Source organism: Colossoma macropomum, unplaced genomic scaffold (assembly GCF_904425465.1).
Source record: "Colossoma macropomum unplaced genomic scaffold, Colossoma_macropomum, whole genome shotgun sequence".
NCBI classification, from domain to species: domain Eukaryota; kingdom Metazoa; phylum Chordata; class Actinopteri; order Characiformes; family Serrasalmidae; genus Colossoma; species Colossoma macropomum.
The window spans coordinates 8,894,872-8,915,424 of record NW_023494787.1 but is presented as its reverse complement, the minus strand read 5'-3'; the positions used below and the strand labels follow the sequence as shown (position 1 = coordinate 8,915,424).

General features: G+C 38.4%; 1 protein-coding gene across 1 annotated transcript; it reads left to right on the top strand.

The window, feature by feature from the left end:
• The first annotated feature begins 2,434 nt into the window (after positions 1–2,434).
• On the top strand, positions 2,435–19,835 carry nup85 (nucleoporin 85). The gene is made up of 19 exons (XM_036566058.1): positions 2,435–2,596; positions 5,211–5,304; positions 5,413–5,575; positions 5,776–5,846; positions 5,954–5,985; positions 6,668–6,737; positions 6,954–7,075; positions 8,154–8,288; positions 10,736–10,858; positions 11,242–11,373; positions 11,622–11,728; positions 11,824–11,907; positions 12,697–12,762; positions 12,929–13,080; positions 15,239–15,356; positions 15,464–15,564; positions 16,108–16,259; positions 17,848–17,943; positions 19,600–19,835. Exons 1-19 carry the CDS (start codon positions 2,564–2,566, stop codon positions 19,696–19,698), a joined length of 1,950 nt encoding a protein of 649 aa, XP_036421951.1. The 5' UTR covers positions 2,435–2,563; the 3' UTR covers positions 19,699–19,835.
• Positions 19,836–20,553: the final 718 nt, after the last annotated feature.

Sequence of the window (20,553 nt, the reverse complement as noted above, 5' to 3'; positions counted from 1 at the left end):
GCATCTCTTGCAAAGGCTCCTGTGTTATCAGGCGTTGCTGTAAAATTCCCTCAGGTCACTAAAAGGTTTTATTTGTTTGACCATAAAGTGTGTAGGTAACAGTTTGAGTGGAAAGTTAGAAATGTGTTGTGTGTAAAAAGGCAGTTTCTAAAACTCTCTCTAACACTGCTGCAATTCCTGTAGAGGAGGGCGGCCATTTTGATATGGCTGTGGCATTGCTGTAGGGGAACCACATCAGATAAAGAATTAACGAGAATTATTGCCTTTGCCTGACCAATTCACATGAGGTTTTGTGGCTGGAGCATACCATCACCATTAAAAAGATGTTTCAGTTCTGTGGAATCACATTAGTACGAGAACATTCACAAAATAATCACAAAGACATATTTTAATGAATTTCTGACTTAATTTTGAACTGGATATCCCAATACACATGAGTCTCATCACAGGTGGGAATCATTAGTAAGACATATTTCCTTTATATCAATAATTACATAAAAATTTGTGCCCTCAACTAGATTCATTATTGTGATCATTGTTATTGTGATTCACTAGCATTCTGAGCATATCATACATATCATCAGTACTTATAAACACTGACCAACTGTATGTTTAGTTACAAAGAGAATACTTGGTTGTGTTTGTTTTGATTTATTACAGTACAGTATGTGAAATATTGAATAATAACCATGGTGTTAATAGTTTTTAATGGCACTTTTTACATGTGACACTCTTAGAGCAGTTTGTCTTTGTGTCAAAATATCATGATACCTCACATCATGAATCAAGAAAATTGAAGTATCATCATGTGCTATTCTTTCTGTATTGCCCACCCATAGCTTCAGCAGACTAGCACCATCTTAAATTATGCTTTAAGCTGTTTCAGCTCTCACATTTGTACAAGCAAGCACAAAAGAACCAGTAACACATTGCCACCTCCCTTAGATGCTCAATTGGATTGAGATCTGGGTCATTTTGAGGGCAGGGCCAGCTTGAACTCTTCGCCATGTTCCTCAAACAATTCATTAACAATGTGTGCAGTGTGGCAGGATGCATTACCCTGCTGAAAAAGGCCACTGCAAATGGGGAATACTGTTGTCATGAAGGAGTGTACCTGTCCCACAACAATGTTAGGCAGGTGGCATGTGTCAAATTGACTTCCACATGAGTGCCTAGACCCAGAGTTTTCCAGCGGAACATTGCCCAGAGCATCGCACTCCCTCCATTTGCTTATCTTCTTTCCACAGTGCTTCCTGGTGCCATCACTTCACCAGGTAAACGGTGCACACGTATAGAGCTGTCCACATGATGTTAAAGAAGACGCCACTCATCAGACCGGACAACCTTCTTCCATTGATCCATTTCTTATGCTCACATGCCAATCATAGTCACTTTCAACTGTGGACAGGAGTTAGCATGAGCACACTGACCGGTCTGCGGCTACACAGCCCTATATACAGCAGGGTGCGATCCATTGTGTGTTGTGACACATTCCTCCTGTAGCCATCATTAAAAATTTCTTTAACCTGTGCCACAGATGCCCAGCGATGGGCCTTGGGCACCCAACACCTTGTTGCCGGTTTGTGGTTTGTCCTGCTTTGAACTACTGCCATTGGGTACTCACCACTCCTGACCAGGAGTACCTCACATACCTTGCAATTTCAGAGATGCTGTGACCAAGTCATCTGGCCATGACAATTTGGCTTGTCAAATTCGCTCAGGTCTTCACGTCTGCCAATTTCTTACAGATCCAACACACTGACTACGAACACCAGCTGTTCGCTTACTGTCTAATAAATCCCAGACCTTGACATGCACCGTTGTTATGAGATAATCAGCATTATTTACTTAATCTATTAGTAGTGGGAACAATTCTGCGGTTTAAAAACACGTCATGAATCTGACATAGATGTTTTCTTAGGACTTTTCTCAAGAACAAAAGAACTTAAGATATTGGTGAATGAGGCCCAAAGTCATTTACAGTGGTTTCACATGAGCTGTTCCATTCTAGAGAAACTTAGAGAGTAGAATTGTGTACAGTGCTGGCGATAAAGACTAGATGTCTGAGGAGTTTAATGCCTCTAAAAGATCCCTCAGAGAAAGTTATTACATGAAATGTTTATCAAAGTCTGAGATAAACAGATTGAGATTGTTTTACGATAGTACTGAGGTAAGAATTTGGCCTCAAGCTTATTTTTTTCAAATAATCCCCCCCAAAAAATATTTTTTTCTGATTTACCTCTATTTTACCATCACCAGCATCACCTATAAATAAAACCAGGAGACACTGGAAAGTAAACAGAATGACTATGTTTGTGTTGTAGGTATTGTGACTCTTGGTTCTTATCACCACTACTGTTAAGGAATCTCAGTCTCAACATCCAAACACGCTTTCTCGCTGTCTGGTCTTTTCACACAGGCGTTGTGTGAGCGCTCCTAAACGCGTCATCGCTGGGGTCCTCATTGCGAGTGACTGAGGCGGTCAAATCGTCAAGTGTTCGTGCTGAAAACTGCACTTTTCTGATCAACGTGGACTTTATTTTCCCTTTTCAGTATTGATTAAATGGAGGAGGTGGATGTAGAGCCGACCACCACGGTGAGTAGTGGCAGTGCGCTCAGTCTGGCTGCCTCGTGTGGCTTTAGTGGCCGAGTGGTGCTCTCTTTTTGACAGGCTGCGTCCGAACAGTTGAACGTAATTTTTCTTTTAGTCGTTTTCTTTGATTTTACCTGATCAACAGCCCACCTCACTAAATGTACTGGCAGAGCTGACTAGCTTATGGATCCATAAGGCTATAAGATAAGGCGAAAGCAGAAGGGAAAGATGGTTTTATTCAACCCTTAGGGCGGTGCTAACTTACTGTTTTTGATCTGTTTATTTGCACGTTGCGTAGAAATCAGCAAAAACCATTAGGAAAAAAAAACTTTCCAGTTCTTTTATTTCTCCTGAGTTTTCACTAGCAGGCCTTCAGTATTTCACTGTGCAAGAATGCTCAGAAAACCTGGATAATTTAAGCCCTTAATGTAATTATTCTCCAGCAGAAATGGCTCAGACGTACAGGTGGGCGAGATAGCTAAAATATGATATCGCGATACTTAAAGAATTTTTTAATCTTCATGAGACGTCACGATATTTATGTTTTTTCATAACATCAGATCAGTTGGAACTGAGAAAAAAGAGCCAATAGTGCTACATCTTAAATACTGCCAAAAACTGTAAATACAGTGATTTTTATTCAGTATTTGGCATGCTGTGTAGCACTAAATCCAGTTAAACGGGATTAATATTGTTCTCTTTATAATGAAGCTTGCAGTTGGTCAGTGTTCTACAAGTATTGATAAATGCGATAGAAAAGCATATTATATTGTATTGTGACATAATTTATCACAATTACAATGTATATCGTCATATTGACCAGCCCTACTCATACGTTAACGTTATGTCTCCTGTTGGACAGGCTCAACTTTAGCCTTAGATTATTTGGCGCCTTGATAACAAGCTGTTTTTTGTTTTGTGTTTCTTTAGTAATGCATATTAGCTTCACATAAAAAATGAGTTTTCATCACTAATAACTGAAGGTTAACATACATCCATAACATGCATTTTAGAAGATCTCCCAGAGTTTCTTTGGCAAATGCACCAGTATACTCTCAGAGTGTACAGTACACCTGTATACTATCATAGTAAAAACCTCAATTTCAGAAATGCTGGGACAGTATGTGAAATGCTAATAAAAACAGAAAGCAGTTGTTAGTAAATTCTGTTTGATCTGCATTAAAACAAAAATTTGATGCCTGTGAAACGTTGCAAAAAAACAGAACAGGAGCATGTTTACCACAGCGTTACATCACCTTTACTTTTAACTGCATTATATACATTAATCGTTTTGCGAATTTAAGACATGAACTGATCCAGTTTTGAAAGTAGATTTTTTTTTTACCATTCTTCCGTCAAGTCTTTACCTGTGCAACTGTATTTTGCAGTTCATAATGCGACTAACATTTACTATGTGAGACAGACCTGGACTGCAACCAGGCCAGTCTACCACCTGTAATCTCTGTAATAATGTGAGCCGTGCTCTTGAAATAAGCTTGGAAATCCGTGAAGAAGACGTCATGTAGAAGGCAGCACGTTTCTCCAAATTGTGTGTATATCTTTTAGCGATAATAGTGCCTTCACAGATGTGAAGTTTACCTATGCCATGACAAACGCTAGCTTTTGAACTTAAAACTAACAGTCTGCATGGTTATTTTTTTACACAACATAAAGAATCTGAAAGGTCGACTCGTTAGACCAATGTTTCCACTGTGCATCAGTGTATTTCATATGAGCTCATTCATGTGAGTCCAGAGAAGTCAGCAACATTTCTGGATGGTGTTTACATAATATGGCTTCTGCTTTGCATAGTACAATCTTAGCTTTCGTTTGTGGATGCAGCAACGAACAGTGTTTATTGACAACTATTCAGAAGTATAGTCAAAGTATTCCCGAGCCCATGTGATGATATCACATAAGCATGCTGGTCAAGGGTCACGGGCATTAGTCTATGGTTTCGGCCTCGCCTTTGATATTATGATATTATCCACTATAGAAGGTGAAATACTTTGACCCATTCTTGCTCATAAAGGACAGTTTTTTTTCTTAATGCTTCTTTTATTCTCAAGCATGATGGCATCACCTGTTCAATATGTTTTTACACATTTTACAACATTGCATATCTTTAATCGCCTCTGTTCCAACATTTTTTGGAACATGGCAGGCATCAATTTTAAAATGAGCTTGTATTTACAAAAGACAATGAAGTTAATAAGGTAAAACATTCAGTATCTTGTCTTTGTACTGATTTTGTTTAAATACAGATCAGATTGATTTTAGAAATCACTGCTTTTTGTTTTTTATTTTAATATTGCATGCTGTCCCAACTTTTTGGGAGTTAAGGTTTGTATATGAATACGATAGTGTACTGTCATTCCATTAAGTGTATTAGTATACTGTCATATTACACATGATTACAAAAGTACTATTAAGCAGCGCTTATTGACACGAAGTTGTGTTTTCTGTCATGAATCTCTGCAACAGTTTATTATAGATTATATAGATATATATTACATAGATTATAGGTCATAAAGAACTAAATAACTTTATCATACTTAGTTCTTCTAGTTGATCACTGTTTGGCAGAGTGTTGAATTCGTCTTACATTTGTTTACAGTTAATCCCAGGCGTGGGGCTTAAACAAAAGCATGTGGGGTTTGAGTGGGGGCCAGGAGATATCCTGGTGTACGAGACAAACTTCAGATTACAAGGTAATGTGCTTTCCATTCTGATCATTTGTATAAATCAAGTGTTTGGACCTTGTGCAGGTCTGTACTCCACACTTTGACTCTCTGTCTCTGTATCACACAAACCCACAGGTGCTGGTTCTGCAGGGCCTGGCTCTCTTTCTGTCCACGTGGTGCGGAAAGATGAAGACATTTACTCTCCCATCCTGCGCAAACTCTTCAACGAGTCCCATCACATCTTTGTTGGGCTTCAGAATATCAAAGAGGACATGCCCAGCAAGAACAAGAAACCACAGTAAGAACAAAGGCTACTTTATGTACAGTATTCAAAACCACAGCATTATTAAGTGAAGAGAAATTATCTTTCATCTTAAACCACAGTAAATACAAAAAGTTCTTTACCCGCCCTGAAAATGACCATTCATTGCTGCTGAAGGGATCCTTAATGTGGTTTTGCATCCAGTGTTTGTGTACTGTACTTTGTCTTCTTTGCAGGTTTGTCAGCATCAGTAAAAACTACAGATCAGTAATACGAGCATGTATGGAGGAACTCCAGCAGGTTGCAGGTATGTGCTGTATAATGCCATTTACACCATAACTATTACTGTGATGTTTGTTTTTTGTTTTGTTCTTGTTTGTTTTTGTTACCTAAGTTGATGTCTTTCTCTTTCAGTGTCAACTCAGGACACACAGTACAGCAGTCAGGTACTACTTCCCAGTCATACACAATAACATAGGCTGATGTTACAACAATAATGATAATTAAATCAGTTTTTACAAACATTTTTCATTTTGAGATTTTCAGTAGAATGATAAAATTATTATGCTGTTCTGTCTCTCAATCTGATATTAGCAGCAAATAACTAATAATTTGCTGCTGCTTTTGCCTCTTTATTGCACTAGTAGGCAGTGTGTGTGCCTTTTACTCACTAGATGGGGAGAGAAGAAGTCTAGGCGTTCACTCACTGCAGCACAGCACAGCGGGACAGATAGCAGTGTTAACTTACTAGCTATTTTCAGTGTTAAAAAAATGGAGTAGGCTGTGAGTTTGAGGAGATTGTGGCAAAAACAGGCATAAGGGCTGCACAACAACTTTATTTCTGTTTTGTTGAGATGGTTTTAAAGGCTTTGAATGGTGAATGTAAAGCCACAGACAAAGTGCAGGGTCCTTAAATTGTACATTTTTATTTAAAATCATTTTGTCAGTTACACCAGAAAGTCAAGGATCTGAATGCACAGAATTTATTTTGTTATGTTGAATGGTGTACAAAAATGTATATATTTTTGGCCATACTGCCTTGCCTTATGTTAACATCTAGCTAATTGTAAATGTTTTTTTACTTGTATTTGTATTCTTGTATATTGTACGTCTGCTTCTCATTCTTAGGTTTCTATTCTTTTGGCTATTGAGCTCATTTGGAATCTATGTGAAGTGCTTTTCATTGACGCAGCACCAGGTACATTTTTTTTCTGTCACGTAACACATTAAAGTGCTACAGTCTGTTAGTCTCTCCTAAAGAAATCTGTTCTTTATTTAATTGAGGGATCCTGATGAGGTTCACCTTACTCAAGGCTTATTCAAGACTTGAACATCACTATCAAATTGTAACAATTGGCATTTTGTCAGTGGGTTTTAATACCCTGTTATTGTGTAATCCTGTGTTTTGTGAAAGCTGGCATTCTGCTGCTGCACCTGCTGGACTGGGTGCGGCTGCACAAGGCTGATGTGGATGAGAAAGCCAGGGAGGTCCTGCAGAGTGAAAGCCCTACTCACCATCACGCCTACTGGGAAGTGGTACGTACAAAAGCTAAAGCCAGTTGAAAAAATTTCTTTGGCCTTCCTAGGAAGCCTGTTTCGGAAATTTTGGTGGCAATTTATCACAGACAAATTCAAACAAGCATAAAATTTACCCTTCAGTTGATTGTACATACAGTCAGTCATGCTGACTCACTACTCATTTTAAGAACTTTGACCAGTAATGTAAAAAGAGTTTTTTCCAGTTAAATTTCAGTCCTGCAGTGAACATGGTGAGCCTTTCAGAAGAGTACATTTAAAAACATGTTTTATTATTCAAAAAAGCTGAGGAAAGTTGGTAGTCTTTATGTTGGATGAGTAAATAATATAAATAATAATAATACCAGTGATAAAACATATTTTACAGTACATATTTTTTGATTATCTAAGTACAAAATAATAACACTAAAAATAACAACAACACTAATAATAATGTAATAATAATTTAATTTCTGTGGAACTGCAGATGTGAAAAAGGTGGTGATTCAACTGCACCAAATTTAGAAAGTTAAGACAAATTATAATTGATTATAAAAGATCAATTAATCAGTAATATCAATAGAGCATGCAGTGTGGCTGATTGAATCGTGATGAAATTTGAGATTTCACGATGCATTGAATCGTTTCCTAGAAAATTGTAATCAAATCGATTTCATCAGATATTAACACTCGCATTTCTCAAACCCAAAATCACTACACACTTATGCCAAAACAAGGCATTAACTTCTTAAATTCCAAGGGTCTGTCTGTGGGTCCACACTTCATAATTTATAGTATCTGAATAATTAATAGTAGTTACTAAATAACAAGGCTAATGTTTAATAACTGAATATCAACCTAGAGTTTAAGGAGCTAAACAATTATAAATAAAGACAACATCAACAAGGAGAATTAAAGTGTTGAGAAACAACAAATGATTTAAGCAGGTCTTTGAATGAAGAGATTGAGGAACAGATGGGAAGAGGTTGTGGTAAATAGGTTCAGGCAAGTTTTTGACATGGAAAGCTGTCTTTCCATTTTTGACCTTGTACCTCTCTCTCTCCACCTCCTACATCTCTGTCCTCCTCTCTCGTTGCAGGTGATCAGTTTTGTTCTACAAGGGCGTATGGACGAGGCTCGGCAGATTCTGATGAAGCAGGCAAATCTGCAGCCTGCCTCCAGACCCATCTACCAGCTCATGGACAGCCTGCTGCTGAAGATGCCCATATTTAATGTAAGGAGGCCATTGTTAAACTTCAGCAATACTCCACTCACACAGAATTGGAGCATCTGGTATCTTTTTCACACAGAGGTGGACTGGAAACAAAGTTTTGTTTTCCAATTAAATTCTAGTTCGCGATTGTGAACAGCTACCTGAGCTGAACATGGTGAGCCTTTCAAAGCAAGATATGTCCATTACATAAAAATTAGCAGCAAGCAGAGCAATATATTTTTAAAAAGTGTTTTATTATTAAAAAAAAATGAGGAAAGTCTGTAGTTTTAAGTTGGATGAGTAACGGAGGCTGCCTCTTCAGATGTAAACTAAAAAAGTTCAAATAACCTTCCTGATGAGCCACCTACATTAGTAATGATGTGTTTTTCTTGTCAATTATCAGGATTTTATGACTTACAAACAAATTCATCCTTAAGAGGTTTTTTGATTGTGTTCAAAATGATACATCAACTACTGTAAAATGTTCTGTTCTGTTTTACTCTTGTAAGCAGGTGCTTTTCCGCATGCTTTTAAAACTGCCTTGTTGAAGCCTCCACTAAAAAAAGAGTAACGTAGATCCTTCCATACTAAATCAGTTTAGACCAATTTAAACCTTCTTTTTTAATTGAAGTCTTAGAAAATTAAATGTATATCTATTATCAAACAAGTGTTATGAGAAGTTTCAGTCAGGTTTTTGTTCTAACCATAGTACCCAGACAGCATTGATTTGTGTTGTGAATGACCTCAGGCTCAGCGCTGATGCACAGAATCCTTCTGTTTTGGTCTTATTGGATCTTAGTGCAGCTTTTGATACCGTTGATCACAAGATTCTAATCCACTGTCTTGAATACTGGGTCAGCCTCTCAGGCACAGTTTTAGAATGGTTTAAATCATATTTCATGAATAGACAGTTCTTGGTTTCACTGGGAAATCATTCATGAAAAAAATAACATTTCTTGTGGAGTCCCATAAGGTTCAGTTTTGGAGCCTTTGCTTTTTTTCATTTTTTGTACGTTACCTCTGAGTGATGTCATTAGGAAACATAATATCAAGTTTCATAGCTATGCTGATGACCTGCAGTTATACATTTCAGTTTCTTCTGATAATCGAGACTCCATAGACAGGCTTACCAGCTGTGTTTCAGATATTTCTCAGTGGATGTCATAAAGTGTTCTACAGCTAAATCAAGAAAAAAGATATACTGATCCTTGGTACAAAAACTTGGTAGAAACATGCTTAGTGAGAAGCTTGGCATTGTTTTATCCCACATGTAAACACAATCACTAAAGTAGCTTTTTATCATTTGAGATATATTGCTAAAGTCTCAGAGCGTCGCAGAGAAACTTATTCAAGCTTTTGTTACAAGCAGAAATAATGATTGTCACGCTCTTCTTGCCGGGATTACTGAGAAAACAATCCATCCTCCACAACTCATACAAAATGTGGCAGCACGGATCCTAACAAAAACAAAAAAAAGAGCTCATAAAAAAAAAAGAACTGCACAGCCTGTCTGTATCTTTCAGGATAAATTAGAAAATATAATGTCTGTCTATGTTCCAACACGTGATCTTAGATCTGCAGATACTGGCCTTCTGCAAACACCCTCTGTTAAATACAGAAAACATGGAGAGGCTTCTTTCATTTATTCTGCTTCAAAACTGTGGAACTTAATTTCATGTTTTATTAACTCAGTGCACACCTGTTGGCTACACAGCTGTGCTACATCTGCCTTCTAAATCACGTCCTTAACAACCTGTTCTCAACAATGTGCCATGTTGAGGCACTAGTATGCACCACTTTGGCACTGCGTAATATACTAACATACTCACAAATACGAGCAAACCCATGATGTTACAGCCTTGTTAAAACAAAAAAGCATCATTTTGTTAAATTGTTCGTTTTCTTGTGATGAAACAAAACTCAAATGGTGATTTCTGTGTACGAATACTGGACCTCGAGCAGTTAACCGAGTGCCCGTGCACATTCCCGTGGAATTTGCCAATCGCCTCCCCCTACATGCAGCAGGCCATGAACGGTCATTTTGCAAGTCAGTCAATCGGCCTCTTCCTGGCAAGCTAGGCAGTTCCTGGCCATGTTATGTGGTGGGAAGACCCTACCGAAGTAAGGAGTCTCTGGTTTGTGTAGGGCAGGATTGTGGTGTGGAGACTCTGCCCTGATTCTGATTTGATCATGTGATGTCAGCGTCTTCCAGTATAGTACTGCAAATCAAAGACATAGCCCTCCATTTGGCAGTCAGTAGTGTGTGCAAGCAGGAGCCTATAGCTCACAGCGTAAACTGATTAACAAAGTAAATTGACAGCCCTTTAACAGTGAAATGTAGTTTAGGAGGAGGCTTTAAATCTGTGAATGAATGTCGTGTACTGTGGATTTGGTCAGCTGCAGAGAAATAATGCATGGAAAGTGACTTGAATTAATTGTGTGTGTGTGTGTGTGTGTGTTTCCTGCAGCCTGGCGGCACTCAGACCCTCACAGAGTTTGACGTGAAATGGAGGCACTGGCATGAGGAGTGTGACCGCTGTCTCCAAGACAACTCCTTCGCTAGCAACCGTCACCTAGAGACCATCTGTAAGGTGAGGAACCCTCTGCCCAAACCCTGCCCACCTCTCCGGACACAGTAGTCCTACCATACTCTCACGAAGATTTAACTGCTCTTTCAATGCTGCTTCTTTTTTAATGCTATTTAAATTTACATGTGTTACTACATAATGAATTATGTTGTTATGTAATGACTTGCATTCACAGTAATTCTACATTCTGTATCAACAGGTTCTGGATTGCACTTTCAACTTTTTTGAGTTGTTTTGGTGTTAAAATTGACCTTGCAAAAAAATGAAACACAAATATGTTATTAATTGTAAATTGAGAATCAGCACTTTTGGCAGAATAGCTTTGTTTCAAATAGCTATGAGTTCCTTCAGTCGCTCACATAACTCATTCATTCTTCTCTGCTCAGATTCTGGTTGGTGATGAGGATACAATGTTGGAGCATAAGGAGCTGCTGGGCACCTGGTATCATTTTCTAGTGAGCCGGCTGCTCTTCTTCCACCCGACAGTCAAACCATCTGAGCTACACTATTACGCCCAGGTACAGTCAGACATGGCGCTATGCTGCTACATTCAGATAAAACTGGACATATTGATATCTGTAAAATGTATTTTTATTATAGTTTTGCTCAGCTACTTCTAAATGTATTCATAAAACAGTTGTTTTTATTTTTTAATTTTTGTGTCATGAGTGTCTGGGGCAAAAATGTTTCACGGTGTCTTCTTCAAGAAAGCATTTATTAATCATGTTGTGTTTTTTTTTTTTTTAAAACTGTTTATGTGCTTCAGTCGAGTATGGACATGTTCCTGGACTCGCGGAGTGCCCCTGAGCCTCTTGATAGCATTCTGCTGGCCGCCTTTGAGTTCGACCTTCATCAGGTCATCAAAGACTGCAGGTGAGCCAGTCTTACTCAGTAAGCTTTCCACACTCAGCCTGTCCATCAGTCTGTACAGTTCTATTAACATGGAACATTTTGGGTCTGATCTCCAGTATTGCCCTCAACAACTGGTGGTTTGTGGCTCACCTGACGGACCTGCTGGACCACTGCAAGCTTTTGCAATCTCACAACCTACAGTAAGAAAGTCACCAGTCACTAGTTTTACAGAAGCAGATTAAACTCAGTTGCTAATTTAAAGTGAATTCAGATATGTTTGCAAAAGTTTTTTGGATAAAGGTTAAAGGTATTTCACTACGATATTAGAATTAACAACAAAAGTAATTTTCACTCTAACACTGGCCTTAACCCTTGTGGTCATTATTATAACTGCAGATGATAAAGCTTAAAGCTGTCATCATCCTTCTACTCTACTTATTGTGATAGTGTAAACACCCCATTAGAACTGTTATTGGTAGGTTTCCACTGTGTGGAATGGGCATTTTAACAACTAATTACAATTCCCCTATCCATGCCCCGCCCACAAATGCATTCTTTCATGGCAAGGCTGTTGCTATATTGGACAAACTTTACAAAACCATTCTACCTAATGAGACACTGTATGGCGCAACTCAGTGTATTTGTCAAAATCCCTACATTTTGATTGTCCTATTAATTTCAAATGTTAGTTATTTTTCATGTGTGTATGCTCACATGGTTGGGATTGATTGGATGTAAATTGTGTAATTGCATAACTTTGAGCATGATGCTGAATTTGTCATTTCCATTTCTCATTATGTTGAATGGGATTTGACAATGTTCTGTATCTAGTTCAGCTATGCAGCAGTAGCCACAAAAGACCACATTTATGGGTGGAGAGTGGATTAATCAGTTACAGTGCTGCACTTCATCTTTACCCATAACCTAAAAAATAAAAAAGCTTAAGCTCATTTTCTAAAATGGCTTAATTTTGTGTTTTGTTTTTGAAGTTTTGGCTCTAACTTGAGGGAGTTCCTGGTGCTGGAGTATGCCTCTGGACTCTTCTCTCATCACAGGTAAGAGCAGAATCTTTATTTTTTACACTCAATGCGTCATATACCACTGTTAAAAATCAACTGCAGCAGAGTCATCATTGGTGCAGCCCTACCAGTTTAAAAATCTATTAAATTCTCTGGTTTCTCTCATCATTCTTAACTAGCCTCTAAATGGTTTTTGTTTCAGTTTGTGGCAGCTGGCGGTGGACTACTTTGACCACTGCCCTGAGTTTGGCCGTGTGTATCTGGAGCTGCAGATTGAGCGGGTCCCACTGGAGACGGAGCGAAAAGCACTGAAAGTGCTCAGGATCTGTGAACAGAGACAGATGAACGAGCAAGGTAACACTCTACACACTAGAGGTCGGAACAGGCATGAAATTGAAGCCTGAACCTGACCTCTACCCACGACCTTGAAGCACAACCCGATCAGGTCTAAATCTGTCCTTAATCTGTTCAGACACACGAGGCTGAAGTTGGATTCTTATTCGCCAGGTTCTTATTCAAAATTTCCGTTCCGCCTTAAATGGTGCAGAAGTCACATTCTAATGGTGCCGTTTAAAGTGGAATGGAACATTCGAATTGAAGCTAACTTCAGTTTCAGAACACTAACAGAGAGAGATTATCACAGACGTGGTTTTACAGTACTTTGCTTTGTTACTAAGCATTTGAGTTACTAAGATAAACTGGCATTGTACACATCTGTAATATACCAACAGCATTGATCAATAAATGTGATAGTATTGTTGATTGTACCTGGCAAAAAAACATTGTCCACCTTCCTCTCATAAGCTATAAGTTTTTCAACTCTCTACTGCTGCTCCTTTCAGGAATGCTTAACATGCTTTTGGCAAGCTTAGCTAGAAATCTGGAAATCTTTCCACTGACCCAACAAATCCCACTTATATTTATGGTGTAATCGCCACTGATTACTGCTTACTTAATTCCCAGTTTCTCTCAGACTTGGGAGCTATTCCGAATGCACGAATGCAGCTGTTAACAAACCTATAAACTAAAGAGAGAAAGTTAGAGAAGACAAGAAAGAAAAGGCATAAAAGTGTGCAAAATTAAAAAAAAATCTGTTATGCATATAAAAAAAATAAATCACTCATTAGAAAACGGGCCTGTTCCCAATCCAAGCCCCATGTTGTTTGTTGAAAAAAAAAAAAACAGCCTGAATCCTGCCAAAGCTCGGTCAGGCTCAGGTCAGGTAGCAGACCTCCACCTTTCTACATTTTGGAGTATGTCTGGGGACTTTGTGTCCATTCGGTCAGAATGGAATTGGTAAAATTGGGCACTGATGTTGGATAAGAAGGTATGGATCGCAATCAACATTCCAGTTCATCCCAAAGGTGTTCAGTGGGATTGAGGTTAGGGCTCTGTGCAGGCCACTGGAGTTCCTCCACACTCCATATCTTTATGGATTTTAACTTGTGCATGGGGGCTCAGTGATGCTGGAACAGGAAATGGCCTTCCCCAAACTGTTGCCACAAAGTTGGAAGCATATAATTGTGTAAAAATGTCTTTTACATCACCCTTCATTGGAACGAAGGGTCTGAGCCCAAACCCTGAAAAACAGCCCTGGACCATTATCCATCCTCCGCCAAACTGCTCTCTTGGCACTATGCATTCCGGGAAGCAGCATTCTCCTGGCATCTGTCTAACCCAGATCTGTCTGTTGGATTGCCAAAAGACAAAGACTAAATGCTTGCTGTGAACCAGCTTCTTTGTAGTTGCTGCTGCTGCTGCGCAGTTATTCTCAGTCTCAATCTGTCTTTCTAAGGCTGTCCCTTCACTGCAAGAGAGATCCACCTAAATAGGAAAACCACACAAAGGTGAAACACACAGCCTAATAACCCGCTGCTTCGCCCTGCTTCGCCCTGCCTCGCTCTCAGTTCAGCAGGTGACGCTAGACCACGCCCCTCTGCCTGCCACATTTATATATGTAAAAAAATTCTTTTTTTTTTCTGAACTATTCCCAAACTCAGTCTAACTGCACTCATGAAACACTTTCTTACATGCTTCAGCACTGGGTGGCCCTGTTCTGACAGTTTGTGTGATCTACTTTGTGGCTGAGCTGTTATTGCTGCTTGATGCTACTGTTTCACAGCAATAGCACTTACAGTGGTTATACAGTGGGGCAGATCTAGCAGAGCACAAATTTCACAAACTGACTTGCGGCAAAGGTGACATCCTATGATAGCGCCACATTTAAATTTACTGAGCTTTTCAATATGACCCATTCTGGTGATAATGTTTGTCTATGGAGATTGCATGGCTATGGGCAATGGGTGTGGCTGAAACAGCTGAATTCAATAATTATAGGTTTGTCCTCACACTTTTGGCCATATAGCCTATATTCATTCTTTGATACTTGTCTCACTATGCAACAATGAACATGTATGGATAATACAATAATATTAGATTTAAAGGAATAACTGTGTGTGTGTGTGTGGTGTGTGTGTGTGTGTGTGTGTGTGTGTGTGTGTGTGTGTTGCAGTGCGCAGTATCTGTAAGATCATGGCTAAGAGGGCTCTCAGTAATAACAGGCTGGGTTCTGCTCTGTCCTGGAGTATTCGAGCTAAAGATGCAGCTTTCGCCACTCTTATCTCTGAAAGGTCAGTGTGTCTGTCTCTTGTGTCATACAAACATTGCATACATGTGCTTTTAGAATCTGCAAGTTGGCATTGTTGATTGATGTTTAAATGCATTTCGGTTTGTGCAGGTTTCTGCAGGATTACTGTACGAGGGGCTCTTTCTCTGACCTGGATCTAATCGACAACCTGGGGCCCGCCATGCTGCTGAGTGACAGACTCACATTCCTAGGTAGCTGGAGTCTGCAAGCATGAGAGAGGGAGAAATGGGAAATACATAGCTGTACTTAGATGAAGAATGGGAAGTTGAGAAGCCCATGCTTCATTTAGAAGTGCCTGAGGCTTGTGCTACCTTGTGATCTGTTCTCATTAGCCACAGAGCAACGACAATCCCTCTCAGCAGAACATACTGACAAATAGCAAAGTCACCTTAAGTGAACCCTGCTGTCACATGCCTCAGAAAGCACTTTAATTAACCTTAACTGAGTGAAAGAGTGCAGCACCCACAGTGAAAATATAATACAAAACTTATTAATCAGATCTGATTTTTGATCAGAAAGCAGTCAGACATTTTACATATCTGTGTTGTAATTTGATGTGTTCATTTAGCCTTTGACATTTCCACATCTGTGCATTACAGTAGTCTTAGTGCAGCTGGATGGTATTCTTCTCCAGTCTTTCTCCATACAAAGAGAGCACCATCAGTTTGGTGTTGTGCTAAGTGTTCTTCTCTTAAACAAATATCATTTTGTTAACAATATTTGTGTGTGTATAGGGAAATACCGGGAGTTCCACAGGCTCTATGGTGAGATGAGGTTTACAGAAGCCGCCAAGCTCCTCCTGTCTTTAATGACAGCCAAGATAGCCCCTCGAAGTTTCTGGATGACCCTGCTCACCGATGCACTGCCACTACTGGAGCAAAAAGAGGTAAACTCATACGCTCACAGTGCCGAGCTTCAAAGGCCCATCTATAACTGTTTTAGTCACAGCACTAACGCTGCAGAAGAAGAGGTTTATCTTGATGAAGTAGTGAGCTTTGCAGGGGGTCTTTGGGAGCAGCTGTTTTACACGTTAACAAATAGTTCTCATTCAAAGTGAACCTCTGCACTCCGTTTCATCATTAATACATTACATAATTATTTCACTGTAAACTGATGACATCTGGTTGGAGAATAAATAAAGCGAATACCTGAAATGTCAGGAAAAAAACATAGTTAACTTTTAATTTAAATCAACGGAACCAGAAAGTAATTTTGGGTTCTTTCTTTTGGTCAGTTCATCGTGATATTTACACCCAGTGCAAAGGACAACAGGCATTTTCAAATAATGTCAAAAAACTGAAAAACCAAAAAAATGGACATATGAGGTTTTGTTCTGAGAGCAGCGGTATGCAAATTGGGCTGCGTTTCCTTCAGCTCTGTATAAAAGAATAACTCTTTGCATTCACGTCCATAAAAACACTTGTGAGAAATATGGAGTGAGTTCTCAGAGACGTTTAAATGCTGAGCAGCTGTTTTGTTTCAATTTATGGCTGTATTTTTTTTCTTTCTTCATGGTAAGAGTATAAAGACAGAATGCAAACAGTGGCTCAGGAAAAGTCCATTTATCAGCACAGGCATCTTATGTCTACTTACTGTCTAATATCTTATTTTTATTTTAATTCTCTTAGTAAGTAACTAGTATCTACACGTTTCATAGCTACAACTGACAAAAACGAAACACATGAACAGTCATGAGTCAGACTTTATTCTGTTTATTTCCATTATTTATCCTGTAGATAGGTTTTTAATTAAAATTTTGCACTTTTCTATTTTACTGGCAAAAATTTAACCACCTCAAGCAAGTTTGCAAACTTTTATGCTAAATTTGACGATTCTCTTCAGCATTTGCTGTTTCCATCAAGTCTTTCTTTATTCGATATGCTAAAATGTGCATACAGTTCATGGATGGAAACCCAGGGAATAATAAATCTAGACTTCTAAGGGAGGATTAATAAAGAAGCCTTTCAGCAATCTGCACAGTGCCGGAAAAGTTACAAAGCATGCAGCCTCTCTTTCGTACTATAGACCGGAGCTTCTTTGTTGGCAGTTTTCTTTTGACAGCATCAGCAAAAGGCCTTTTCTCTTCCGCCTACTGATTGCATCAGTCTCTTTTGTCGGAGTACTGATGAATAACCATTTCAAAAGTGCAAGGACACCAAGGAGTGATAGTGAAGATCTTGGATTAGCTCACCTTTTGCACATATAAACACACCCATGAGGATTTGGAGGGCATGAACTGATCAGAGACTTTGACTAAATCTCAATTAGCACTCCTGATCTGAAAGCCTAAATTTTGCCTGATTGATCATATTCAGCTCAACTGAAGTTGATTTGTTCATGTATATTTCAGAATCATACTTACTGACTGGACATGCTTTGGCTAATTACTGGCCAATTTAATACTTGTACTGATACTTTTCAGAATGTTGTAGATTGGTTGTGGCTCTCCATGACGCATGTTTTTGTCTGTGTAGGTGATTTTCTCAGTGGATCAGACTCATGAACTCATGTTCTGTCTGGAGGAGCTGACCTCAGACAACAGCGAGACTAAACCAGAGCGGCCAGCACAGGTAAAGAAAAAAACATTACAGCCTGGTTCGTATAAACCAAACCATGAGCTTTCTCTCCCTGTGTGTCTTGAATAGGGACGTGATGATATGGAAAGTCTTATCATAATGTCAGTGACTATTACATATGGTGTATTATTTTGGTATTGTTAAAATTAGGGCTGTCCAAGTTGACATGATACATTATTAATGCCGCTCATGTTTTTAAACACAGTTAATATATTTGTTTTTAGTTTGACACTTGTAGCAGTGCAGGCTGAAGCCCAGTTGCTCACATGCTGTATATTCCTATGATAGAATTCAAGATTGTAGCCCTCTCATTCAAAAGAGGCTTTTAAATGGCTTTTAAAGCAATCACTAATACCCACAGAACATTATGCTGGGCAGTGCTGGCAAGAGTCCTTTGGATCAATCAATAAGCAGCGAACTAACCACAGCAACAGCAAAGTGAAACGCTCCAGTTCCTCTCGAGAGCCTCCAATGTAACAGGAATAAATGAGCTATAGGAATGAGAGCAAAAGCAAGAGGCTACAGAAAACTTGGAACCATTGACTTTGTACAATATGAATTTTACAATATGAATTTACAGTTTTGCATCACAGTAATTTTTGATACAGAATTCGAAAAAAATGCTAACATAACTTCAATAATTATTTTTGTGCTTATTTATTTTTTTATAATTTCCAAAACCTTTTTTTTCTTTTTAATTCCCACTGTTTATAAAAGACAGCAGTGCTTGTTGAAGGGATTAGTGGCAATATCTATGTAGAAGTAAACAAAAATGTGAACTATAAAGCTACACTGAAACTGAGTATTATAAGTTAATTTACAATCTGATCTTGTGTTTGTATATAAAGTGTGGCTCTTACCTTCTGGCTGAAATGCGTGTGAGAGGGGATTTTCTAAAATGGATGGAGCTTATTTTGTCCACTCATAAAACTATAATAAAACACAGTTGTTTTTTAAATGGAAAAAATCTCTCTCAAGTTAAAATATACTGAAAATTAAAAAAACAAAACAAAACAAAACACAACAAAGTAAACTAGTAGACTGTTTACTTCCATGGTCACATTTTTAAAAAAATGGTAAATGTACACAGTTATTGGAAACAGTATGCTTATCACTAATGATGCACCAAAATGAAAATCTTGACCAAAACTTCCAAAACTTCTTTTATGTAATTTGCCTTTGTATTTATGCTTTTGAATTCACATAATAATTCATAGCGATTCTTCAAATGCGATAATCGCCATGTTGGGAAAGAGAACCCGAACAAAGGAAACAAACAGCTATTTCTTATTTACGTTATCGTTTAAATTATTTGTTAAGTGTAAGATTCTGGTATTCATTGTATATTTGTTTTCAGTGGTTGAAATTTCAGTGCATCCCTAATCATCACTAAGTTTTATACCACAGTAAACAGACCAGTAACTGTTCTGTTCCTAGTCTGGAATGAGCCTGGAGTGCATATCAAAGAAATGATTCTCTCAAATTCTCTCAGCATGCCCTTAAAGGTCAACAGTTGATGGTTAAATATTATGTTGGAAAATGACCAATGTCTCATGCTTTTAAAGGGCTGAACTGACTAAAAATAGCAAATAAAAAAGAATGGATTAAACTCATATCCATTAACTGTGGTTGTTGGTTGTTGTGTTTCAGGATGAAGATATTGAATCCACAAAACTGGAGCTGTTGCGATTGGCTCTTGCACGAAACCTAGCGATGGCCATAGTGAAGGAAGGAACAGTCGAGGCATGAAAACAGCGCTTCCAAATATACACACACACACACATTCACTTTTAGCAAGCTCCATTCTGTATATACAACTTGATCAAGTGGGATTTAAAAAAATGTTTGTAATTTGATAATAAATGTTTTGTAATTGTTTGCAAAACTCTTAAGCTTCCTAGTCGTTCATTTGAATGTGAAGTGATTCTATCCTTATTAAAAAACAAATCTGGTTCATAGAAAATAATAATAATAGAGAATTACGAGACATTGGGCCTATTCTGGAAAACAAATACATTAACCTAATTTGAGTGTTAACCTTTTCTTCTTATAATGTGGATCATTATTGTTAGCTTTATAAAAATGGTTTAAAAACGTTTTAGAATTTACTTAAAGTGATTGGTAAAAAATCAGATTTACACATTTTTTCTTTTTTGGCAATGAGCCAAGACATGTTTGATGTCTAAAGCTTGCTTCTTTAGTTTTGCACTGGAGCTATGAGGCTAATGTAGGTAAAAAGCAATGGAATCATATTCGCCATAAGTTAGCATTGTGCTAACTGCTTGCCAAATGCTGCGCTCAAGTGGAGTCAGTTGTCCTACTTGTAAATTGCACTCATAACAAATAAAAAGTGGCAAACTCAGGATTTAAGACGATACACCATTGTCTAGATGATACAACCTTTCCACTATTCTGTCTGTGCAAAACAGTAAACTTGGCGATGAGTGTGAAAAAGTAGATCTGATGCGCTTCTATGTGATTTGTGTGCTTTTTAATATAACAAAGAAAAAGCAGAATATTTATTCTCTGACCCTCCAAGTCGTATTTACTAGTTCACCATCTGGTACCACCTTATGAGGAGCACGTGAATGCAGCATGTCATCA

Excerpts from the sequence above, each read along its gene's own strand:
- nup85 (XM_036566058.1), top strand. The coding sequence starts at position 2,564 with ATGGAGGAGGTGGATGTAGAGCCGACCACCACG. Across the intron at positions 5,305-5,412 it reads GACAAACTTCAGATTACAAG|GTGCTGGTTCTGCAGGGCCT; the intron begins GTAATGTGCTTT and ends ACAAACCCACAG. Across the intron at positions 17,944-19,599 it reads AACCAGAGCGGCCAGCACAG|GATGAAGATATTGAATCCAC; the intron begins GTAAAGAAAAAA and ends GTTGTGTTTCAG.